We start from the raw sequence: 27,879 nt of genomic DNA on the forward strand, positions 1-27,879 counted from the left end.
ACCATTATTCATTATTCAATCATCTATCACCACCATTCAACCATCCTTCACCACCATTCAACGATCTGTCACCACCATTCAACTATGTCATCATTCAACCATCCTTCACCACCATTCAACCATCCTCATCCACCATTCAACGATCTTTCACCACCATTCAACCATGTCACCATTCAACGATCTGTCACCACCATTCAACCATATGTCACACTCACTCAACCACCTGTCACCATTCAACTATCTGTCACCATTCAACCATCTTTCACCATCATTCAACCATCTGACATCATTCATCCATCTGTCACCATCATTAGACCATTTTTCACCACCATTCAACCATCTGTTGCCACCATTCAACCATCTGTTTCCACCATTCAACCATCTGTCACCACCATTCAACCATCTGTCATCACCATTCAACTATCTTTCACCAGCATTCAACCATCTTTCACCAGCATTCAACCAACTGTTTCCACCATTCAACCATCTGTCACCAGCATTCAACCATCTGTCTCCCCCATTCAACCATCTGTTTCCACCATTCAACCATCTGTCACCACCATTCAACTATCTTTCACCAGCATTCAACCATCTTTCACCACCGTTAGCTGTCATAGCTGTAGCACTAAGATTCCGTAATCCAAGATTTTACAGAATATACCCATCGGAAGGGGGTGGCGGAGAGGAATCATGCCTACTTCATCCTCACCCCCCCATACCCTATGTCAAATACACCCACCCCACCACCACACCCCCACCCCCCACCCTATATCCACTTACACCTCCATCCCCCAAGTCATGTAAACTTCACTGAACTCGCCTCCCATCCCACGCACAAGATGATACCAACAAATTGAAAGGATACAAGAAATATCCCAGAATGAAACTGTCTCAACGCTTATCTTATCTTATAACAAGAGTTATCTACAATTACAAAGGACATGAACTATTAAACCACACAATGAATTTGATCCGTGCTATTTCCATGAAATGTCAAAGACAACCTTACAGAATGTCCAAGTACAACAAAACTGTGATTTGCCTGTTCTGTGAGAGGCCACATTGGTTGAAAAGTATCCTGCAACCAGGGTCAAGGATTCAATTCCTACAATTCTGTCCTGTGTCATGATACGCCAACATCCATCAGGAGTGAGTGAGTGACTTTGGTTTAATACCATGTTGAACAGTACTGCAGCTATATCACAGGGTGTCAGCTTGATGCCGGAGTGATCCAAGTCTCAGATGTTTACCACACAAGTATGGGTATGGTGCTGACAAACCTAGAAACAAAATCAGGGCACACTGGGATTTGAACCCACGATCACTGAAACTAGCCATGCCAATGGGACGAAACCTTGCAGAGCGAATGAGTGAGTTGGGTTTTTTAACGCCACTTTCAACAGTATTCCAGTTATATCGTGGTGTGTCAGCTTAGTGTGGGAGGAAAGCCCGAAGTGATGCAGATCTCAGACATTTACCACTTCTGTGAATCCCACAAGCACGGGTATGGTGCTGACAAACCTAGAAGCATAATCGGGCTGAACCGGGATTTAAATCGATAAACTCTGCACAACGAATCGCGGCACCTAAGAGGACTGGGCCACCAATGCCCCCGTAAAGCACACAAAGACTGCTACCTCACCCCTCCCCTTATTACAAGGAGGCGTCAATAATGGCCGACTTCAGGTGAATATTTAAGCACATTTCCACAAAGGTAAATTATTCCTCATGTTTTATCTAACTACTAAATTGTCGCTAAAACTATCAAAGTCACCTTTCCTCCTTTTTGTAATTCAAGAGCTTTACCAATATCGACAACTGACATTAAGTCACGAAGATTTCCTTGGTTGAATTGTTTTCCATAAATAAAGGATGATAGAGAATTTCTTCATTTTCAGAAACTGAAGATAGCTGGACTTAATATTGTCTATTTGTGTTGGGAGTTTTCAGATATTTTTGCTTCAGGGCAAGTTTTTGTTTAGGTATTTCCTGGATACTTATCTAAGTGGAGAAAATGGATATATTGAGCGAAATGCAGTGTGGACAAGCCTGCGATGAATTATACATGAAAGGGGCTGCCTGTGGCCTAGCGGATAGAGCGTCCGCCCAGAAAGTGAAGGTAGGTGGTTCGATCCCCGGCCCTGTCAAACCCAAAGACATAACGCATGGATGTGACCGTCTGGGGCTCGGCATAAAGGGGATAAAACAAGAACTTGTCGGCTCAGAGTCAGTATACAGTGTTTAAGTGGGGTATCCATTTCAAGCTGGGGCATGGTGAGGTGAGGTGAGGTGAAATGGGGTTTAACGTTGTACTAGCCCGGACTGATGCCGATTTATAGTGCTAGCTCACTGAGATACCATGCCGCAGTTTAACATGAATACCCCACTCAGACACAGTATACTGACTCCGAGGCGACCAGTGCTTGTTTTAGCCCCTTAATGCCGAGCGCCAGACAGGGTAACAACAAGTACCCTCTTAAACGTCTTTTGATATGACGCAGCCGGGGATCAAACCCCGGGCCTTCCGCTCTCCACGCGGACGCTCTACCACTAGACCACGGAGGCGGCCCTGTGGCATGGTACCTCAGTGAGCTAGTCGGCATTAGTCTGAACTAGTCGGCAATAGAAATTAGCGCTAGTCCTATAGTCCTTGCCTAAATGCCCTATAGTTAAGGTGTCATAAGGCCTAGTGGTCTAAAATTGTTAGTTGTAATGCTGCTCGTACAAGCAAACACATACACCTTGGTACATCAATGCAATAATCTTGAACGCGACGCTAAACCTCGTTTCACGTGAGAAGCATGCTTTGTTTGTTGTTATATGCCGTACTCAGCAATATTCCAGCTATATGACGGCGGTCTGTAAATAATCTGAACAAGACAATTCAGTGATTGACATCATGAGCATCACTCTACGCAATTGGGATACGATGACATGCATCAACCAAGTCAACAAGCCTCACCAACCGATCCCGTTAGTAGCCTCTTACAACATGAAGCCTGCAACAGTAGAGATGCAGCCCACTGATTCTACTCGTTTACTGCTCACATTCAGCAGTAATAAGTCAGCACTGCATTATCACATTGAATAAGAATCTAAGAAGTTCAAAGAGCTGTTGCATCAAACTAACACACATAGTTCTCATTTTAATTCAAGTTTTACTGCCTGACGAGAGATTAAATTTGAAGGAAAACTTTTTTGAGTCACGTAGGCCCTATTCATAACAGCAAACACTTCACGTTCAACCACAACACAAATAAGAAACTGACTCCTTCCCCAACTATCTCCTAGCATCAGAGGCACGGATGAGCTAACCTCATCTGAGGTTGGGCGAAACAAGCAGCCACACGCAAGTAGGTGATTGCCGCCAATTCCCAGCATGAATTTCTGCTGTGAGTCGTTTTCTACAGTTACGGTTAACCTGGCACACTCCATGGCAACCTCGGCAATTGGCAGTGCCGTGGAGGTTGCATGGGAGTGTTGAGTGTACAGCTATCTAAACACACACCCGTCTTAATATCTAGTCCTGCCTCTGGAGTTGTACTCACTGGCCGCGGGAGCTCGCAATATCAGCCTTTTTATTTCCCACAAGTCCCTCTCATCTAGTTTTTAAACAGTTTTTCCTTGACTGATAATCCACTTCTCATATGCAACTTTAGACAGTCTACTCAATGAGGAGATAAAAACACTCCAGTTTCCAATGTGAGAATTAAATACATTGATAAAGCAGCTTTAGCTGGGAAAGTGAACTACGGGGAATTCAGAGTGGAAACATCATTGACCTAGTTTTGCTGTACCGTGCTCCAGGGTTGCATGGTGTAGTCTAGAACAGATGAACTGAGGATATATAGTCTATAACATCCTACAGATGAACTGAAGGTGTATAGTTTATAACACCCTACAGATGAACTGAGGATATATTGTTTATAACATCCTACAGATGAAGAGAGGATATATTGTCTATTATCCTACAGATGAACTGAGGATATATAGTCTGTAACATCCTACAAATGAACTGAGGGTTACAGTCGATAACATCTTACAGATGACCTACAAATGAACTGAGGGTATATAGTCTATAACATCCTACAGATGAACTGAGGATATATTGTCTATAACACCCTACATATGAACTGAGGATATATTGTCTGTAACATCCTACAGATGAACTGAGGATACCATGTATGTAACATCCTACAAGATGAACCAAGAATACTGCCTGTAACAGATGAACTTGGGCTATATTGTTTATAACATCCTACAGATGAACTAAGGATATATTGTCTATAACACCCTACATATTAACTCAGGATATATTGTCTGTAACATCCTACAGATGAACTGAGGATATATTGTCTGTAACATCCTACAAGATGAACCAAGAATACTGCCTCTAACAGATGAACTTGGGCAATATTGTTTACCACATCCTTCCATGAATACTTGCATGTTAGAAGTGTCAGCTCCAACCATGTTTACAAATGCTGCCTGATGACATAAAGTGACACACATGGCCTTAAGATATGGCATTCCTTCTGGCTGATGGTTCCTGTCCAAACTAGCCCCTTCCACACACAACTTCCTACACTCCAAAACAGGCCTAAATAGTACATTCTTTTACAGTCAGAACCACATCCACATACCACCTTGTTTGTGGAGAGTTGTCAGACCAGAACACTGATGCCTTAACAGTATCTTGTCACAGCGGTTACCTAATTACAGAAGCCATTAAAGGGCTCAACTTTCTAAGTCAGTCTTGAACTGCACAGTGTGGAAGGAAACACTCCCATCTTATTCCAGATTCATTCTGCTATACATAGCGGCTGTGATTACAGTATTCCAGGTATATCCCTGCGTGTCAGCTTAATGTGGGAGGAGACTTGTGAAGATCCGGGTTAGAATAGGTCTTCAGCAACCCATGATTGCTGTAAAAGGTGACTATAGTTGTCATAAGAGGCAACTAACAGGATCGGGTGGTCAGGCTAACTGACTTGATTTTTGCATGTCATCGATCCCAATTGTATGGATTGATGCTCATGATGTTATTCCAATGATTGTCTGGTCCAGACTCAATTATTTTCAGACCGCTGTCATATAGCTGGAATATTGCTGAGAGCATCGTTAAACAACAAACAAACAAAACAAACAATGATGGAGGAAAGCCCGAACTGAAGCAGGTCTGAGATGTCTACCACTTTGGTGAAACCCACAAGCACAAGTATGGTGTTGACAAATCTAGAAACATAATAGGGGCAAACAGGATTCCAACCCACAATAATATGCTCCTTGAGTGCCCAAGGGATGAAACTCTGCCCAGTGAATTTCAGCGCCCCTGGCAGTACTAGAGGGAGGAGCACGCATTGCGGTAAATGGATGGACGAGGTCACGAGTACATGAGGCTCTCCTCAAAGTTTTAACTGTTCCAAGCGTCCATACTGACCACCAAATCCCCAATCGTCTCCAGGATGGGCTACAGAAGGCCTGAGGGGGAGCGGAGGGGAGGGGAGGGGGCAATGGGGGGGCCTACCAAGGAATCTTACTATCAGAACATTATGGGCTATGTGAAATGGGCTTCACACATTGTACCAGTGTGGGGAATTGAACCAGGGCCTTCGGTGTGACGGGCAAACGCTTTAACCTCGATGCTACGTTGCCACCCCTTTATCACAAAAGGGTAGAGACATTGACAACATTTCAAGAAGCGTTATCAAAGAATTACTTAATTACTCAAAAACATTATTCATTATTCAATTACACTTGACTTGTCTTTGCATGTGTTTGTGATGGGATCCACCGGTGGGGACGAACATGCTCACCTTTCCACGCACACCATTTGAAAGTGATTCATAAACACATGCTTATGATAATCAAAATCGTACAATGGACTCTGCTTTTATAGGCTTCAAACTTGTGACTAAAACGGTCACCAATGCGACCTAAATTTGAGTTTGTTTACTGTCTAAAATTCAGAGGTAGCCAAATGAGTACCGTGAAAAATATCTTGTGGCAACTTAATTCTATTGCTACACATCTGTTAACACAAAAATAAATAACAGCTGATCTTGGAAAACATGTCTGCTAATAATTGTACTCGCAAATAATTCCTCCAAAAGTTGACAATGAACCGAAATACAAAAATATTAATGTAGGTAGTACTTTATTTTAGTTGACATTGCTCAATGGATAAGCAGCGATATGCCTATATAATCTAGTGACATTAATTGTATCATCATTTTTTGAGTCACAAGTAACAAAAATCAAGTACAGTTTCCACTAATACACAATTCCAGGACTAGTGCTATAACTTTTACATACTGTAATAGTTATTTGACAAAAGATATTTTCAAATGCTTTTGGCTACCTACAATATTGGCTTGACTTCTTGATTTTAACACTGGCAACCTGGAAAAAAATATTTGTAGTCCTATGGACTACTTGTTAAAAATTTAAACTTTGAGGCCTGCTTTTAGCAGATATTTCTCATGATTATAGAAAGACTTTGCCTATTTTATTTCATTCATGAGGAAATTTTCTTGTTAAAAATTTCAATTATTTCCCGGGTCAAAATGGACAACTGAATACGGAATAGAGAAGCAGGATCCAGAGGTAGAAGCACCTGTGTTCAATGAGGCAGATTAGGTCATGAATACATGGAGGCCTAATAAGCAGGCACACAAGTAGCTGTAATGGCTCCCTAAACCCTCCACACGGCCACCTCGGACATCGACCAACAGACCAGGATGAAACTTGGTAAGTGACACTGCTGATGACGGTTGCCAGTGGTAACCATCCATGAAGGATTACAGCTTTAACTGATCCCATAAGAGGCCCTCTTTTGATGTAAGGACTGGCCCGACATGATGAGCACACACCTGAGCACACTTCAAGCCAGCCACACAATACAGGGTTAAGAAAGATCACAACGCTATCTTGAGCTTTTGAGGCACAAATCTTTACGAAATCTGAAGGAAACGTAATAAACTTCAATTACTGTTAGCCTTGGACCAATGGTTATGTCGGTAACTACCTTTTGACTAGACTAACACTTAGTCAGTGAAAACATGTCTTTAAAATAATTTTTTTAAATTTCTTCGAAAGAACCTTTCCTCGTCTGCTATGGAATCAAGCAAACTAGACTTGGTTAGTTTTATCTAGACTTGCCTAGGCTTATTAAAAAAAAAGATACCTAAACAATATAAATTCCACAGTCATGGTGCAGGTCAACCCATTGGCTAATTTTACACTTTATCTGCACCCAAAAATAGTCCATTTGCACCTGTAATATCTGTTCAACTAAGATATTCCTGAATAAACTCCCAATTTTTGTTAAGCTTGTGAATACTTGACCTGTTCCCAGATAAGACCTATCAACTCATAACGTTTGAAATCAACCAGGAATGTCAAGTGGTAGTTGTCACAACCCTTAAGTTAAACTTACATATTGAGGAGGCCCCTAGATTTAACTATTGACAGGGAACCTCAAGGTGCCTAGATTTAACTACTGACGGGGAACCTCAAGGTCTCTAGATTTAACTATTGACAGGGAACCTCAAGGTCTCTAGATTTAACTATTGACAGGGAACCTCAAGGCCTCTAGATTTAACTATTGACAGGGAACCTCAAGGCCTCTAGATTTAACTATTGACAGGGAACCTCAAGGCTTCTAGATTTAACTATTGACAGGGAACCTCAAGGCCTCTAGATTTTATTGACAGGGAACCTCAAGGCCCCCCATGACATCGAGTCTCAATTTGTAACATTGTATTTAATCTGGCTCAAATCCATAATTGTCAAACCTCCCCACGACAGAGACATCCATCGACAGTGACCTTCAAATCCCTGTTTATTGCCATGTTGGTTGGCCTTCCATTATGAACTGACACTTGTGACGACTCATGAAGCAGATTCAGAGCAAGTCCAGCCCTGTCCGTCCAAGTTGACACAACAAAGACACGCTAGACAAAGACTGCTAAGGTAAAAGGCATCACCCCTTGGCAATTTCAAACACTGCCAACATCCACAAAACAAAAAACAGATGTAATAAATTCTGTAACAAACAGACTTATAGGTCACATCTAACAGCCATATTGCAGCTTCTGCACTGGCGCAACAAAGTCATAACCACAGGAATGTTTGTTTGTTTGTTTATTTACTGTTTAAGGACGTACTCAGCAATATTCCAGCTATATGACAGCGGTCTGTAAATAATCGAGTCTGGACCAGACAATCCAGTGATTGGCATCATGAGAATCAATCTGGGCAATTGGAGTGAGTGAGTGAGAATGGTTTTACGCCGCTTTTAGCAATATTCCAGGAATATCACAATGGGGAACAACAGAAATAGGCTTCACACATTGTACCCATGCCGGGAATCGAACCGGGGCCTTCGGCATGACGAGCAAATGCTTTAACCATTAGGCTACCCGACTGCCCAGCAATTGGGATACGATGACATGCTTTGGTATGACACGGCCTGGGATCGAACCCTGGGCCTTCCGCTCTCCAGGCAGACGCTCTACCACTAGACCACGGAGGCTGCCCAACACAAAAGGGAACATACAAGTGAGAAGGTCACTCACCACAAAGAGATGTTTACGGGTGGTTGAGGTAAGTCCAACAAGTTCCACCTTCCATTTTACAGCAAGTTCGGAATACAACACAAACACCAGAGGGCGCTGGAACTTGTCAATAATATCTGAAACAAAAGGACATCACAGGTTTGGTGCATCCTATTACTTAGTGAGGTCAGATATCAAAACAAAATGTTACAAGTGTATATGTCCGCACTCAGCAAAATTCCAGCTATATGACAGCGGTCTGTAAATAATCGAGTCTGGACCAGACAATCCAGTGATTGGCATCATGAGCATCGATCCACGCAATTTGGATCGATGACATGCATCAATCAAGTCAGCGAGTCTGACCACCCGATCCCGTTAGTCGCCTCTTACGACAAGCAGTCACCTTTCACGGCAAGCATGGGTTTCTAATTCACGGGTCCGGGTCATGGGTCCGCTATTTGCAATAAACCAGTTGTTATCCATAAAGTTGTACGTTTTCTTTCTCACATGCGCCTCTATACATATGTGTGTATATGTGCATACGTGTGTAGAAATACATACGTGAATATACTTGTCATGTGAACGCCTTTACTCATGTGTGTATATTTACACCAGGAGCAAATTTGCATCAGGTCTGGAGCAGGTGAAAATGTACTGTGTGGAAATGTTGCAATGTGAACGTTTATGTTAACGTAAGAGGATGATCTAATATCTGTTCTTTTGCCAACACCAAACAAATTGTCAACAGTTGCCAACTTGACCAGACAATCCAGTGATTGATATCATGAGCATCGATCCACGCAATTGGGATACGATGACATGCATCAACCAAGTCAGCGAGCCTGACCACCTGATTCTGTCGCAGTGTCGCCTTTTACGTCAAGCATGGGTTGCTGAAGACCTGTTGTAAAGTGTATATGGATGTATAAAAGGAGGACGACATACCTGGATCGAGGATGCTCATTGGTTCCACTCGCAGATTGACCTGAATCCGTTTCTCTTTGACCTTGACATTGATGACATGGACTTCCTGTCCCTTGTTGGAGGTCATATTGGTGGTACATCCCTTCCCCATGGTGTAGTTCATCAAATGGGCCTTCACGAAGGGAGAGTCAAAAGGGGAGGTAATCACACATTTGGTCTTGCTTTTTGAGGCTGAAAAACAAACCATTTACTTTACTTCATTTGCATCGAAAAGAGACAGACAGACAGACAAGACAGACAGACAGACGAAATACAAATTGTCTCGTGTACATTGAGGAAAATATTTCTTGAAAACAATGAACCATGTTAACACTATTGTGTCATGTCAACATCTTACTTATCAAAAACTACATCTATAAGTTTATACAGTGTGTTTTTTTCACGAACACTGGTATCATCACTATTTGATAGTTATTCCTGCTCTTGACACAGTCAGAATCTTACAATCGACTCTGCTTTTAGCAGAGATTTCATGAGGCTTCCGTCGCTTATATTTATATTCACTATGAAATTGTCTTGCTTGTTCTTGGAAAAAGTGCCCTACCAATCTGAGGTGGCTGTGGTCTGAGTGGTGAACGTGATGCGCGTGGTGTGCATGGCAGACGTGGTGTGCGTGGTGTGCGTGGTGAACGAGACGAGATGAGATGGTCATGGTGTACGTGGGAGACACTACTGACACCACTATTTGGTGACACCAGGCTTTTTTTTTCCAAACCTACATCCTTTATAGTTATGTTTTTACTAGGATTCCAAGCTAAGTACCCTTAGGTGGCAAATTGGGAAAGCAATCATAATTTTGTTCAAAACTGGGATGTAACAAAACATAAGCATTAAATCCTTACCTAGTTATTTGTGATCTTGCCAGGGAAATACATGTTATCTCTCATGTAACAAAAGCCATGGAATTAGTTACCAGTTATGCACATTAACATGAACTGGGAAATGTTTAATCAAATCTGGGAATTTTGACCCACATTGCTGCTGACATTGCTCCTGACTTGGGGCTGAAGTATTTGCCACAAATTAAATCTCTGTGTAATGTTTGTCACATGAAATTGTTTGTCATACACAAACGGTATTTGGAAAAAGTGAGACAACATATAGGTCCCAAACAAGCCGAAAGAAGTGATTCAACACGTAGGTCGTCACTCAAGTGCTCAAGGCTCTGTTTTACCCATTAAAACAATTCCGTGCCTGTTTTACATACACCACCTAGTTATTTGATATGGCAGGGATAGGATGAGGTCTAGTGAGCACACAGCCTTTGGCGGAAAAAGAAAAAAGTCAAAGTTATAAATAGGCCAGTTCTGTTGAGCCCTAGCCTTGCTCCAAGGCTGTACTGAAAGAAAAGTCAATGGATGTGTAGTAATCCTATCCTCCTTATGTGCAAGTCTAGATATGTGGACAGTCTCTGATAGGGACAACTTGTGCTTATTATTTACATAATCCAGGACCTATGATCATGATGATTAAAACTAATAACTATTGCCTTAGAGACTTGCGCACTCTATTGAGTCCATTTGGTGATACTTCATGCAGGATTATATGAAAAATGGGTTGAGTCTATAGTTTTTTGTTTATTTCTTGTTTAACACCAAACTCAACAATATTTCAGCTATATGACGGCAGTCTGTAAATAATCGAATCTGGACAGGACAATCCAGTGATTGATATCATGAGCATCGATCCAAGCAACTAAGTCAGCGTGCCTGACCACCTGATCCTGTTAGTCGCCTCTTACAAGAAGCATAGTCACCCTTTACGGCAAGCATGGGTTGCTGAAGACCTATTCTACCCCGGATCTTCATGGGTCACGAGTCGACAGTAACAGTCGACCCCTATTACCTGACCCTACCCGGGTACCCGCTGTAGGTCTCGAGTTCGGCAGAAAATGTCCAGTTTGATTTACTTGAGCCCTATTTAGATACACGTATAAAACGATCGGATAATGCATACACTGAAGTTGACTTAAACTTTATCTTAATACAAACATATAAAAGTCAGAAGGAATGCATGCCGTCAGAAAGTAATGTGAAGATTACCATCTAGGAGTGTAACCATGCGAGTTTTATTGTTATTGTCTTTAAAGAATGTATCACATGACTAACCATGGGTCCAGGTAGTCCTGTGCGTACCCATGTCCGCCCCGAGAACCCGAGTTACCCGTCCCAGCCCTTGATCATACAAGTACAGAGGGTTGGTATTTCATTGAATAGGAAGCACTGGCCGATGTTCATTTGGTTCGTTCGTTGGGGGATTTAACGTGCGCTTTCCGCATGTAATAAATTACATTTAGCGTATCTCTCACACGGGGAAGCTCTTATACTAAATAGGAAAAAAAGCGTGATGAATAAATAAGAAGTGCGACCCCAAAAAATGTAAATTAAGTAAACCTAAAAATTTAATCTAGGGGGGTGGGTTTGGCTGGGTGGGGTGGGGGTTGTAAAAGAATATTAATAATGGCCGATGTTCAAGTTATTATAGGAATTTATATAGTGGATACCCTTTGTGCGTCAGTGTTCTGTAATCACCCTGCGTTACAGCCTCGTGTTTCAACGGGCAGCCTCTGAGTGTACATTGCTACTTTGGAGGGGTTTTACAGCATTCACACTTGGCCTCCTTTTAACAGATAATAAACAAGAAAAGTTTCGTTTTTATATCTTGGCATTCACCTTGTTGTTAATGGCAATGTATATGACAAGGTGCGACAAGGGAGACATCGTGACGACGTGTTGTCGACACACATGGAGTATTGTCTTACTGTCCAGCTCGGAGACAACTTGCGTGTCAGGTGTGCACATGATAGAGTGGAAGGTGCCTAATGTGTTGCAAAGAGGAAAGAGGTAGTCCGCCTCTCAGTCGGGGGGGGGGGGGGGAGCTGAGTCAAGAGGACTTTATCTGCCCCTCCTTAGAGTGATAAATTGCCCATTTGGGTTTACAACTGAATGATTTCAGCACCGACTCCATTGTAGTTATTCTTTCAACTCCGTCAAATCAGTTGGCAAGCCCTCTAGTGTCAATACAGGTCATAGGCCCAGCTCCGAATGCACAGACTCGGGTGAGCAATACTCAGCAGGGACTGTGAGCTTGTGACTACTGGACTGGGCGTAAACAGTCTTACCCTGTACCATACGCAGAGAACTATTTCTGTCAGTGTGTGGCTGTGGCACAGGGTGTCTTGCCCAGAACACCCAGAGGCAGCTGTTTCTGTCAGTGTGTGACAACTGGAAAGAGGGTTTTACCCTGTACCATACACAGAGAACTATTTCTGTCAGTGTGTGGCTGTGGCACAGGGTGTCTTGCCCAGAACCCCACACAGGCAGCTGTTTCTGTCAATGTGAGACAACTGGATAGGGTGTATCTCCAATCTCTTTAAAATCAGATCTTAGTTCTTGCTTCCGCTACATAAAGATGTGAGGATATCCCATTATGGGTCACACCAGAACAACCTTTCATCCGACCAATCAGAGCGCCGCTTACCAGATCATGAAAGTGACAGCAACCTCGAAAAAGATAAGAAGAGTATTCCAAACAACTGTTACAGACTTTGTGACTGAATCCCTACACTCTTGGCTACCTTTTAGCCATTATACAGAATGTGTTTTTGTTCAGGCTTCAAATTTTTTAATCAAATATTTCTCAAAACATGCTTCGAAGTGTAGTTGTGTATCGTTACATCGCTACTTTCAACTCGGTCACACCATCCATCTGGGTGGTCTGAAGTCAGTAGCAACTCCAACAACAAACCTCATTATCAAAACAACGACAACCGTGAAGATCCACGGTAGAATAGGTCGTCAGCAACCCATGCTTACCATAAATGGCAACTATACTTGTCATAAAAGGCGACTAACGGGATCGGGTGTTCAGGCTTGCAGACTTAGTTGATGCATATCGTATCCCAATTGCATGGATCGATGCTCATGATGTTAATCACTGGATTGTCTGGTCCAGACTCAATTATCTACAGACAGCCGTTACGAAGCAGCCATAAAATTTCTGAGTCCCATGATGGGATTCAAACCCCGGACCTTCTGATCAGACGTCGGATGCCTTGTCCACATGACCAAAGAGGTTAACCCTGTGAGCAAGCTGACAAGGTAAGGGTGTCACCTGTGGGACGACTCCACGCCCTGCTACAGTTATATAGCTAGAATATTGCATCGTTAAACAACAAACAACCAAACAAATCAATAGGGTAAATGATCCCCACTTTAAGTGTAAACTCAAGAAACACAAGGGGCAGAAGGTGGAGGTATGAAGGACGTAGTTGAGATAAATGTGACACATGCCTTGTAATTAATTTATCTTATACATAACAAGATCCAGATCCTGGCTTATGGAGGTCTAAATATAGGTGAACAGGGGGCCAAAACTAGACAACCAAGCAGGAAGCAGCTTCCTCACATTCCTTCCCCATGTACCAGACTACCCCTGCATCCAGGGGAATATGGGTCAGCTGTGTGATGGTTTGTTTGTTTGTTGGTTGTTTAACGACGCACTCAGCAATATTCCAGATAAATAACGGTAGTTTGTAAATAATCAAATCTGGACCAGACAATCCAGTGATTGACATCATGAGCATCAATCCACACAATTGGGATACGATGACATGCATCACCTAAGTCAGCGAGCCTGGGCATCCAGATCTTCACGGGTCTTGTGTGATGGTGCCCTTGAAACGTTGCCTGTACCGGTACAATGGATCAGTCATCTTAGATAGTCAGGGGCAAAAGCATCACCTACGTCCACCAACACAGGCAATAAGCATCACCTATGTCCGTCAACACAGGCAATAAGCATCATCTACGTCCATCAACACAGGCAATAAGCATCACCTATGTCCGTCAACAGGGGCAATAAGCATAATCTACGTCCATCAACACAGGCAATAAGCATCACCTATGTCTATCAACAGAGGCATTAAGCATCATCTATGTACAGCAACACAGGCAATAAGCATCACCTGTGTCCACCAACACAGGCAATAAGCATCACCTGTGTCCACCAACAGAGGCAATAAGCATCACCTTTGTCCGTCAACAGAGGCAACAAGCGTCACCTATGTCCACCAACACAGGCAATAAGCATCACCTATATCCGTCAACAGAGGCAATAAGCATCACCTATGTCCATCAACAGAGGCATTAAGCATCACCTATGTCCATCAACAGAGGCATTAAGCATCACCTATGTCTGTCTACACAGGCAATAAACATCACCTATGTCCACCAACAGAGGCAATAAGCATCACCTATGTCAACCAACAGAGGCAATAAGCATCACCCACGTCCATCAACAGGGGCAATAAGCATCACCTACGTCCATAACCTATGTGCATCCATGTCAGTGCCATGCTTCCCTGATGTTGTTTTTGCCACACTTATACTTCACACATCTTTCTATATAGGCCAGCGTGTTAGCCCCAAGTGGAGCCAGTGCTGGCTTCTGCTTTACAGGGAACAGAAGATCCTGGAGATTGAATATCAAGATTTCATTATTTGATAGTATCACATTTCAGTTTTAGGTATCACGTTAATCTTTGAAATAATCTATAAACACCTTGATCTCTGTGTTGCTTTGAAGCTGAATACTGGCACATGTAATGTCCTCAGCCCTCTATGGTCTGCAACGGTGGCCTATACAAACCCACCATTGTCGTGTGCAGCCGGAGTTGGGCCATACAATTATCACATATAAGTGGCAGGGACACTGAGCACCCAGTGTTGGATGCGTCCTGTGTTTGAACAGGACTTCAGTTATACAAGAGGGTGTCAGCTTAAAACCCATGAGCATGGCAATATATATCCCCATGACAGATCAACTATAGTGCATGAGCATGGCAATATATATCCCCATGACAGATAGTGATATGAAAGAATTGAGTATTCTTTAACTTCTTTTGAGAGGCATACATGCTATTAATGTCAGTTAATTATGAACACGATCATCAATAATAAACCTTTAAAATGCCAATTAGGATATAATCATCATCTCGGACGTATACCACTTCGATGAAACCCACGAGCATGGGTATGGCACTGACAATCCTAGAAACATAATCTGGGCGAACCTAGATTCGAACCCACAATCATATGTTTCTGGCATGCGAATCGCTGCGCCTTAGACGACTGGGCCACCCGTGCCCTCCCATCACACATTGCAACACAATAAGCAGAGGAACATTACACCGATGCATCACTAAACATGATTTATTACAATCGATTGTTATTGTTTTTTATTGTTTAAAGCCACACTTGGCAATATTCCAGCTTTATGACGTCAGTCTGCAAATAATCGAGTCTGTACCATCCAGTGACTGACATCATGAGCAACCATCCATACAATTGGGATACGATGACAAGTCTGATTACCCGCCCCCGTTATTCACCTTTTACGGCAAGCATGGGTTGCTGAAGATCTATTTTAACCCGGATCTTCCCTTCTGTTTACTATCGATACAAGTATTGATCACAGTTGCACACTACGTGAAAAATATTGACTGTTTCTTTTGTGAAACAAAACACTAATCAGGAGTGAAAAAGTAAATATTTTCATCGATTGAGCCATACTCACTGCCAACTATAAATCGTCTGTGTGCCAGGTATTTGTCATTTCTGTCTTTGAAAAAGATGGCTTACGCACCACAGACAAGAGCACATGCATGTATCGTGATACGTATATCATGAGCAAGGTATCATAGTACGTATTGCCCCAGTCCTAAACAGAATGCAACAGAGTACAACCCAAGACCACACTGAACAATACAGCTGGATCTGGCCACCCAACTGCCAGTTAAAGTGTTACAAAGTGTTACAGTGTATACGTTACAGCCATGGTCATCAGCCAGCATCTGATAGGTAATAAGAACACATATTACAGGCCGCTCACAAGATCAGGTGTTATTCTCTGCATGTCTAAACTACTCATAAAGAAAGACACTGGCAACACCTGCATAAATTTAATTATACAGAGACAGGCGAAGCAGTGGCACTATCCATGCCTCCCCTCATACAGCTCCCAGTTCAGCTCTTGACACATCTGTGCCATGTCCCCACACATAACACCCCTACAGCTCCCAGTTCACCTACAGACACATCTGTGCCATGTCCCCACACATAACACCCCTACAGGTCCCAGTTCAAGCTACAGACATATCTGTGCCATGCCCCCAAACCCCTACAGCTCCCAGTTCAAGCTACAGACATATCTGTGCCATGCCCCCACACCCCTACAGCTCCCAGTTCAAGCTACAGACATATCTGTGCCATGCCCCCAAACCCCTACAGCTCCCAGTTCAGCTACAGACATATCTGTGCCATGCCCCCAAACCCCTACAGCTTCCAGTTCAAGCTACAGACACATCTGTGCCATGCCCCCACACCCCTACAGCTTCCAGTTCAAGCTACAGACACATCTGTGCCATGCCCCCAAACCCCTACAGCTTCCAGTTCAAGCTACAGACATATCTGTGCCATGCCCCTACAGCTCCCAGTTCAGCTACAGACATATCTGTGCCATGCCCCCACACCCCTATAGCTCCCAGTTCAAGCTACAGACATATCTGTGCCAGGCCCCCACACCCCTATAGCTCCCAGTTCAAGCTACAGACACATCTGTGCCAGGCCCCCACACCCCTATAGCTCCCAGTTCAGCTAGACATATCTGTGTACAGCACTTACACCAACTTGATGCCCCGCTGCCGTAACCCGCCACAGATAACCTACATCATGCTATCATTTATCATCTCACAGCTGAATATTTTATTGTCTACTTCCTTTTTTGCCCATTTATCAGTCTCTTCTTATGACACGACCCCTGTTAATGTTTGCCACCTTCAAAGGGCGCCTACACTGAAAGGTCAACTGCTCATAACCTCCACTACAACAAGGCACAAACCTCCTGGGGGCCTTCTCAAAAACATTTTAGGCATTAATGATCTCTTAATAGCTAGGATATGGAAGAAGTATCACTCTGTGTGAATGATACGAGTTTGGTGTTAACCGTAAACCGGCAACAAGCATGGTTGCAATCTGATCTTATATCCAGGCTGTCTTACCAGACACTGCGCGGACCATGGTGTTTGAAATTCACAAGAAGAACAGTTATACTTACATCGGACACATTTGGTACAGAAAAATTAACATTTGTGTTGTTTCGGTGCCAACATGGCATATCCCCTGCTTCTCTTGTCTCCTGTTTGTTTCCAAATTCAAACTCAGACCGACAACGTATATACATGACAAAAACAAACCCACTACTTTGAGATCATCCCTAATGAGATAAATCAGCAATCCAGATTGGCTTGTGACATATACTATTATGTCAATACAATCCTTCTGTACTGAACTATCTACTACTAAATCAGTGTATCAATGATAATACAAACCTTCTATCCAGTGCTGAACACTATACTACTAAATCAGTGTAACCATGGAAATACAATCCGTCAGTACAGGATTGAACAATCTATATCACTTTTCCCAGTAGAGCTCATACAATACCTACATCACTTTTCCCAGTAGAGCTCATGCGATTTCTACATCACTTTTCCCAGTAGAGCTCATGCGATTTCTACATCACTTTTCAAAGTAAAGCCCCTGCGATTTCTACATCACAATTCCTCTTGAGTAGAATTTACACGATTCCTTCATCAATTATTCACAGAAGAGTTAACAAGATTCCTACATCAATTATTCACAGAAGAGTTAACAAGATTCCTACATCAATTATTCACAGTAGTTTACACGATTCCTACATCAATTATTCACAGAAGAGTTAACAAGATTCCTACATCAATTATTCACAGTAGAGTTTACACGATTCCTACATCAATCATTCACAGTAGTTTACACGATTCCTTCATCAATTATTCACAGAAGAGTTAACAAGATTCCTACATCAATTATTCACAGTAGAGTTTACACGATTCCTACATCAATTATTCACAGTAGTTTACACGATTCCTACATCAATTATTCACAGAAGAGTTAACAAGATTCCTACATCAATTATTCACAGTAGTTTACACGATTCCTACATCAATTATTCACAGAAGAGTTAACAAGATTCCTACATCAATTATTCACAGTAGAGTTTACAGGATTCCTACATCAATTATTCACAGTAGAGTTTACACGATTCCTACATCAATTATTCACAGAAGAGTTAACAAGATTCCTACATCAATTATTCACAGTAGAGTTTACAGGATTCCTACATCAATTTTTCATAGTAGAGTTTACACGATTCCTACATCAATTATTCACTGAAGAGTTAACAAGATTCCTACATCAATTATTCACAGTAGAGTTTACACGATTCCTACATCAATTATTCACAGTAGAGTTTACACGATTCCCACATCAATTATTCACAGTAGAGTTTACACGATTCCCACATCAATTATTCACAGTAGAGTGTACAAGATTCCTACATCAATTATTCACAGTAGAGTTTACAAGATTCCTACATCAATTATTCACAGTAGAGTTTACAGGATTCCCACATCAATTTTTCACAGTAGAGTTTACAAGATTCCTATATCAATTATTCACAGTAGAGTTTACACAATTCCCACATCAATTATTCACAGTAGAGTGTACACGATTCCTACATCAATCATTCACAGTAGAGTTTACAAGGTTGCTACATCAATTATTCACAGTAGAGTTTACAAGATTCCTACATCAATTATTCACAGTAGAGTTCACAAGATTCCTACGTCACTATGAGCATTTCCATCACAAAACATAAGGGTTTAGACCAGTATCTATAAATATATGTGGTCGTGAGCCTAAAGGCTTGCAATATTGCTATACGTAGTCTGAGTTTGAATCCTCATTCACCGTGTCACACCTCGACATATCACCTGTTACTTGTCAAGAGTCAAAATCCACTACGCGTTTTCAAAGTGTTTCAGCATGAACATGTCCGTACTGCCCACTGCTTCCCCAACTGCAGTATCCATGGCAACATCACTACACTCTGGTCCAAACATTGGGGGAAGTATGGAGATAAACAATGTAAACTTCTATTCTGAAAACAAACAGTGACATTCCCCTCAGCTGACGCTCCAACGACTCATTACTGGAAGCACCCATTGCAACCAAAGGTCCTGAGAAAGCATATAATATTCTTACATAAATGATTTCCAAAACTTCAAATGATACCCTTTTTTCTCCACAGTTTAACATCTGAGACACGATTTCTTTGAAAAAGTCTGGAAAATTATTTTTGAAAGAAATCTAGAAGGGTTTTTCACGCTGACTTTGTTCTTGGAATTCGAGGAACGCAGTGTGGTGTGTTTTCTTCAATGCACGTTCGCCAGCTGGCTGAAGCTATCAAACTTCGGTGATAAAATAAACAATTAGAAACATGTCCATGTTTACTTAAGTTCGCTAATCATGATGGACTTGTGTAAGACCTTGGTTTGAAAGCCGTGCTACAATATCATGGTTGCGTGGCAGTGGTTATCATTAATCTCGTAACAACAAAACTTGCTGCAACTCTCCAACCAAAATAACTGCATGTGATGGTAGTATGTCTCTGTGCCTGGAGCCTGGGAACACATGAAACAGGACAACATACAGAACTGCATCGGACTGTAGTATCTGGCTCTCCAGTTCCTTGCTCACTACCACAAAATAAAGCAGATTGTCCCACATATTGATGTTGGGCTGCCACTCGTTCTCCTAGTTCAAGATTCATGATTGAGTGAGTGAGTGAGTGAGTGAGTGAGTGAGTGAGTGGGTGGGTGGGTGGGTGGGTGGGTGAGTGAGTGAGTGAGTGGGTGTTTGAGTGAGTGGGTGGGTGGGTGGGTGGGTGGGTGAGTGAGTGAGTGAGTGAGTGAGTGAGTGAGCGAGTGAGTTTTACATTGTAAACGTTCATTGCCACTTTGAACAATATTACCGGTTACATCATGGTGTGTCAGCTAACTGTGGGAGGGAAGCCCATGGTGCTGCACGTCACGAGAGCACGGTTCCATGGTTCCAGTAGAAACATTCCCTGAAGATACGTTATAGAAGCTCTCTGGTCACCCGCTTGACGTTTCTCCTCTCATCTCTACAATCAGTTTTCTATGTCCAGGCTACACGCCTATAATGGACAGCCTCACATGTATCAGATTTCTTCCGCCTGTCTACTTTCAAGCATGAACGTAAAGCAAGCACGTGTAAGCTTCTACCACAGGAGATGAATGTCATCAGTGCTTAGCTAATGACACTGTCATGAAATACCAATACAGGCTCTGTGTGCCAGTCAGGAAGACCAGATCACTTTCTTAGTTCTTGTTTAAGGACATCGCGTAGAATGTTGGACAATGTTAAAATACAAAACAGTCTTATGTTTGTCAGCGTATTTATACCACACCTTTTCTTGACTATTTCTCAGACTGAGCATGGTGATATCTTAGAACCCAGTTAATATTACTGTCTTGATTGAAACAAAGTGGGGATGTGTTCATGGTACTGTGCCACATGCGCTTCATGTGCAGGACCAAATGGATACCTTACATGGTTTGCATATTTGTCTTTAACAACAACAACAACAACAACGAGTTTGGCTATTTATACCAGAGTTGCAAATAACAGCCCATCCCACCATCCGTGACGGGTTAATTTTACGAAGGACGGGTGAAGTAAAAAGTCTACCCATTCCGTGGACGGTCATATTCTTTCTGCTAATTAATTATACATCTACCCATGATTGGACAGTAACTGTGATTGTTTACAAAAACTAAATAACCCCAGCGTCAGAAATTGACACTAGCCCTATAGTCCTTGCCAATCTGCGCAATAGTTAAGTTTGGTTTGTTTTTGTTTTTTCATTATTTAATGCCGCACTCAGCAATATTCCAGCTATATGCCGGGAGTCTGTAAATAATTGAGTCTGGACCAGACAATCCAGTAATTGACTTCATAAGCATCAATCTACCCAAATGGGATACGATGACATGCATCAACCAAGTCAGCAAGCCTGACCAACTGATCCCCTTAGTCGCCTCTTACGACAAACATAGTCACTTTTTACGTCAAGAATGGGTTAAGGTATCGTAAGGACTAGCAGAAATTTGCCATTTTTGAGGGTTTTGCTATATGATATAATTATGAGGACTAGTGGACTAAAACTGTCAGTTTCTATCACTGAACCCTATTCAAGTTCGACTTAACCCTTAGACCGTGTGTCACGACAATAGTTACGCAGGCCTACGAGTGAGTGAGTGAGTGAATATGGTTTTACGCCGCTTTTAGCAATATTCCAGCAATATCACAGCGGGGGACACCAGAAATGGGCTTCACACACTGTACCAAAGTCGGGAATCGAACCCGGGTCTTCAGCGTGACGAGCGAACGCTTTAACCACTAGGCTACCCGACCACCCCCGCAGGCCTACGAAGTACGGCAGTGAGTGTTGCGATTGTCACCCAGCAAACTGGAAAATTGCACAACCATATTCAGCAGAGGCGTGTCAATTACCAATGGTACAAAATATCTAAATTTGGTGGATTTTTCACCAAGATATCATAGATTCAAAATTAACCTTACTTCCATAAATATGCCTTATTAAAGATGGCGATGGTTTCGGCATCAGATCATGTTGAAAACACAATACTGTCGCGGCGTATTAAAAGTTTAATAACCGAATAACCTTCGGGGACAGACTGCCTTTGTTTGCAAAAAGGTGAAAAAGGTGATATATAACACTCTTCGTGACAACTTTATATTTTATTAAACTTATATTCAATTCCACCCACTGATACACTGATAACAAAGATGAACCGTCAATCAGCCGCCTCTAATGACCAACACGGCCATGACATTTCAGAATCTGTTCTTCTGTTTCTGTTTGTAAGTTTACAAAATCTTGATTACTGAGAATATAAAAGCATATAACGCAGTTGTGTCAAGACTGTAGGAGTTACAGTTACACAAGCTGTACATTCATAACGAACCCGCTTATAACAAACTGACGGTAAAACAAACTCTCTCTTTTTCCTGGCCATCTGCTGTATATATGCTCATAACGAACTTCAGATGTAACGAACTAAAATTAGCAGTCCCTTTCAGTTCGTTAAAACCGTACTATACTGTAATAGTAATTAGTTTGATCACATTACTTTGAGTACTCAGACCAAAGGATCAATGTCAATACAGTTACTGAATATGTTCAATCTGTTACAAGATGTTGGTTAAACAGTTGTTTCAAGTACGGTCCTTTTTTATCAAAGGGGTCATATGAAAGAAAATATCCCAGCTCTTCATATATTCCAGCAACTGTTTTCAACTATGTTGACAGATGTACTGCTGCATCTGATGGCCATACTGTTACTTTGCCAGCCAGCCAGTCAACATGCTTGTCGTCAAAGGCAACTGCATGTCATCGATCCCAACTGCGTGGATCAATGCTCATGACATCAATCACTGGATTTTCTGGTCCAGACTGGATTATATACAGACTACCGTCATATAGCTGGAATATTGCTGAGTGTGGCGTTAAACAACAAACCAACCAACCAACCAAATAGAATTCACTTTTATACTTTTCATTGTACGGAAGATTAACCATTTATATATTTAGTATGTTTTGATGGAATGAATCAAAGGTTGTTTCTGTCCTCATCTTCTATACATACCCATTAAAATCAACCATGTACTCAGTTGTCCATACTGTTACTATAGACATCCATAACTGTTACCAGACAAAAACCCTTAAAAATATATAATAATATGCAAATTTATATGTTCCAGTAACTTCCCAAATGTTTCCATGTTTTGTATAAGAAAGCTTATACCTTATATGTCGTACAAAGAATAAAAGAAGTTGATATCCGTTAAAAAAGTGTCATGTAGTCATGTTCTCCAAACTTCTAAATGCCTAAGGGCGGTGGGGTAGCCTAGTGGTTAAAGCGTTGGCTCGTCACGCTGAGGACACGGGTTTGATTCCTCACATGGGTACAATGTGTGAAGCCCATTTCTGGTGTCCCCTGACATGATATTGCTGGAATATTGCTAAAAGGGGCGTAAAACCATACTCACTCACTCACTCATCCAAGAAGAGATCTCCCAACTTACAACAAGTATTTGTCACAGAGTGACGAAATATCCCCCGCCTGTACACCATAGTACCAAATATGAAGACAATCCAGCGATTAGTTCTTGAGATATTGTGGCAACACCGTTTTCCAACTCCAAAAACAGATTTGCCTGCTGTGACCTTGAAAATGGGGTCAAGGTCACCAAATCTGACAGGTGTATGCGGTGTCTGTATATACACTATAGTTCCAAATATGAAGACAATCCAGAGATTAGTTCTTGAGATATCGCGGCAACACTGTTTTCTAACTCCAAAAGCAGATTTGCCTGCTGTGACCTTGAAAATGGGATCAAGGTGACCAAAACCGACTGGTGTCTGCGGAGTCTGTATATACACCATAGTACCAAATATGAAGACAATCCAGTGTTTAGTTCTTGAGATATCGCAGCAACACCGTTTTCCAACTCTAAAAGCAGATTTGTCTGCTGTGACCTTGAAAATGGGATCAAGGTCACCAAAACCGACTGGTGTCTGCGGAGTCTGTATATACACCATAGTTCCAAATATGAAGACATTCCAGAGATTAGTTCTTGAGATATTGCGGCAACACCGTTTTCCAACTCCAAAAGCAGATATGCCTGCTGTGACCTTGAAAATGGGGTCAAGGTCACTAAAACCAACTGGTGTCTGCGGAGTCTGTATATACACCATAGTTCCAAATATGAAGACAATCCAGAGATTAGTTCTTGAGATATTGCGGCAACACCGTTTTCCAACTCCAAAAGCAGATATGCCTGCTGTGACCTTGAAAATGGGGTCAAGGTCACCAAAACCGACTGGTGTCTGCGGAGTCTGTATATACACCATAGTTCCAAATATGAAGACATTCCAGAGATTAGTTCTTGAGATATTGCGGCAACACCGTTTTCCAACTCCAAAAGCAGATATGCCTGCTGTGACCTTGAAAATGGGGTCAAGGTCACCAAAACCGACTGGTGTCTGCGGAGTCTGTATATACACCATAGTTCCAAATATGAAGACAATCCAGTGTTTAGTTCTTGAGATATCGCGGCAACAAACAGGTGGGACGTACGGACGGACGTACGGACGGACGGACGGTCGGACGGTCGTGAATACTATATCCCCCGCTTCGCGCTTTCGCGCGGCGGGGGATAACAAGACATCTTTACAAAACAAAGTTTGATACCATCAAGTTCAGATGGGACTATTTCTGGCATCAACTGGTTATTCGAATGGGGCCTTCAATAGCACTGTGCTACTGTACTCTATTAATAATAAGACACTACTATTTTCAACTAAACACCCGCGAGGCATAGACACGCCACATACCTAAAAACTATCTTCGACATATTTCATTTCAGTCATAAATATATTTATGTGTAGATATGTCCATGTTGACGAGAAATGTTGGTTAAAATTAACTTTTGAGCAGCAATAGAAATTGTCACTAGTCCTGTAGTCCTTGCCGCCAAACAGGACAAATAGAAAATAGGGGCCTTGCTATGCTATCATTGTACATGTTGCAAAGACTAATTGACTAAAAATGTTTGAGTGGTACGCCAAGCAGCACAAATGAATGTAACTGCATTATACATCTTCCCTTCTGTTGTTGTAAACAGACACACATAGCTGACCCTCCTCTCTTCCCCCCCCCCCCCCCCCATATTGCTAGCAGAAAGTAGCAAATGTTACATAAAGGTTTGGAAGAAGACCGATGCTTGGGCTGACAAGGGATGCTTCCTGACATTCTTCTAGAGGATGAAAATCTCAGATGCTGCCTTCTAAAAATAAACTTCCTTTAAGATCCTGCTGCCACAAGTTTCAACCTTACAACCTCCGTCAAAAAACAAGCACCTCTATTATTAGGGGAATCTTCAAAGATTGAGATTCATTCTTTGAAGACACATGCCAAACAGTGGCCAGCTGTGTCTTCATACATGATGCTATATCCTGTATTCCACACCATGTAGCAACCAGACACACAGTGGCCAGCTGTGTCTTCATACATCATGCTATATCCTGTATTCCACACCATGTGGAAACCAGACACATGCCACACAGTGGCCAGCTGTGTCTTCATACATGATGCTATATCCTGTATTCCACACCATGTAGAAACCAGACATACAGTGACCAGCTGTGTCCTCATACATGATGCTATATCCTGTATTCCACACCATGTAGCAACCAGACACACAGTGACCAGCTGTGTCTTCATACATCATGCTATATCCTGTATTCCACACCATGTGGAAACCAGACACATGCCACACAGTGACCAGCTGTGTCTTCATACATGATGCTATATCCTGTATTCCACACCATGTAGCAACTAGACACACAGTGGCCAGCTGTGTCTTCATACATGATGCTATATCCTGTATTCCACACCATGTGGAAACCAGACACATGCCACACAGTGACCAGCTGTGTCTTCATACATGATGCTATATCCTGTATTCCACACCATGTAGCAACTAGACACACAGTGGCCAGCTGTGTCTTCATACATGATGCTATATCCTGTATTCCACACCATGTAGAAACCAGACACACAGTGGCCAGCTGTGTCTTCATACATGATGCTATATGTCTGGGACATTCAAATCAATGAGCCAGAGTACTGGCAAGTATTCACCATGCTCGAAGTCACATAAAGAGGATATCACCCTCATGTCTGATGATCATTTACAAAAGCTGCTAAAAGGGTCAAACTCCAAAGCCTTATTTACTTGATATCAGAAGACAAGGGGGATTCTATTTATCATCCAAAAATCACACTTCATACTTTTTTCAGTTTGTAAACAGCATCAACCAGTGTCTTCAGTACATGCACAGTTGCAGAGAGATTGGTAATGTCATTTAATTGCCTTGTCATGTTCACAGACGATGTCACATTAGTCTGCAAAGCACAGTATGCAACTCAATTGTAAGGATTGTACACGATTGTATGTATAGCCCTGTCTACACCACCGGAATCCTCAGTTCCAAGGAATTAAGTAAGGATTGTACAAGTTTGTATGTATAGCTCAGTCTACACCACCGGAATCCCCAGGTCCAAGGAATTAAGTAAGGATTGTACAAGTTTGTATGTATAGCCCTGTCTACACCGCCGGAATCCCGAGGTCCAAGGAATTAAGTAAGGATTGTACAAACTTGTATGTATAGCCCTGTCTTGGTTGGTTTGTTGTTTAACGCCGCACTCAGCAATATTCAAGCTACATGACGGCGGTCTGTAAATAATCGAGTCTGGACCAGACAATCCAGTGATTAATATCATGAGCATCGATCCACACACTTGGGATCAATGACATGAATCAACCAAGTATGTATAGCCCTGTTTACACCGCCGGAATCACAAGGTCCAAGGAATTAAGTAAGGATTGTACAAGTTTGTTTTCAGAGTTGATTATCCATATCCATCTACCGGCCAATCAAGCAAGCAAACAAGCACTCAATCAACAGTGACCTACTTTTAATTCAGAGCCAGAGTGCTGCTGACCAAGAGAAAGGAGCTCATGTTATCAGTAAGTATGAGGCAGCCCCCCCACACACACACCAGTCCTCTCCTCATATTTCCCCTCCACCCTCCCAATACTGACCAGCCTTCCCCACGTTTCCCCTCCTCTCCCGATACTAACCAGCCCTCCAGATACTAACTTAGTGACGAAGTGATGTAGTGACAAGTGAAGAAGTGGCGTAGTGACAAAGTGATGGAGTGACGTAGTGATGCATTTAATCTTCATAATCCTCCTAAATTCCCTCTCCAACACCACATCTCCCACACTGCCCCAAGCTTGCTGTCAATATTCAGTCCAGCTCCAGCAAGCCTCACAGCTTACATCTCTTCAGAAATATCAATACAACAATTGTCAAATGTGCTTTCCCCTTCACACATCACATCAAACAGGCCCACATCACTGACCCATTTTCCAAATGTGAGACTCAGGCTTTAGAATTACATAATCTGAAAAATCCTTGAATCTGGGCAAATGGCCTGACAATTTGTACATTCGTATAGCACAACCCAGTAGTCATCCAGTGCACACAATAATAAACGACCACAGGGGAATCCTTTGCATGTCCGTCCTTTCACACATCCAGTCTTCATACACACACAGCGGAGTAGGGAGGGAGAGTTAAATTTTATTGTCACATTGACAGTATTTCAGCCATATCCTGACTCAGTAATATTCCAGCTATATGACAGCGGTCTGCAAATAATCAAGTGTGGGCCAGAGAATCTAGTGATTAATATCATGAGCATCAACTTGGATAC

At 42.2% G+C, this 27,879-nt stretch overlaps 1 protein-coding gene across 3 annotated transcripts in view; it reads right to left on the reverse strand.

The window, feature by feature from the left end:
• Positions 1–27,879, reverse strand: part of LOC139459915 (transforming growth factor beta receptor type 3-like) — a 93,422-nt gene that overhangs the window by 31,108 nt on the left and 34,435 nt on the right. For all 3 annotated transcript variants that reach the window (XM_071241644.1, XM_071241642.1, XM_071241643.1), the window contains exons 3-4: positions 9,507–9,716; positions 8,580–8,695 (exon numbers count right to left, since the gene is read on the reverse strand). In XM_071241644.1, coding sequence (XP_071097745.1) covers positions 8,580–8,695; positions 9,507–9,716 — 326 coding nt within the window. The remainder of the gene's footprint in view (positions 1–8,579; positions 8,696–9,506; positions 9,717–27,879) is intronic.

The sequence above is a fragment of the Haliotis cracherodii genome, unplaced genomic scaffold, assembly GCF_022045235.1.
Source record: "Haliotis cracherodii isolate W230 unplaced genomic scaffold, xgHalCrac1.p SCAF_13, whole genome shotgun sequence".
Classification (NCBI taxonomy): Eukaryota; Metazoa; Mollusca; class Gastropoda; order Lepetellida; family Haliotidae; genus Haliotis; species Haliotis cracherodii.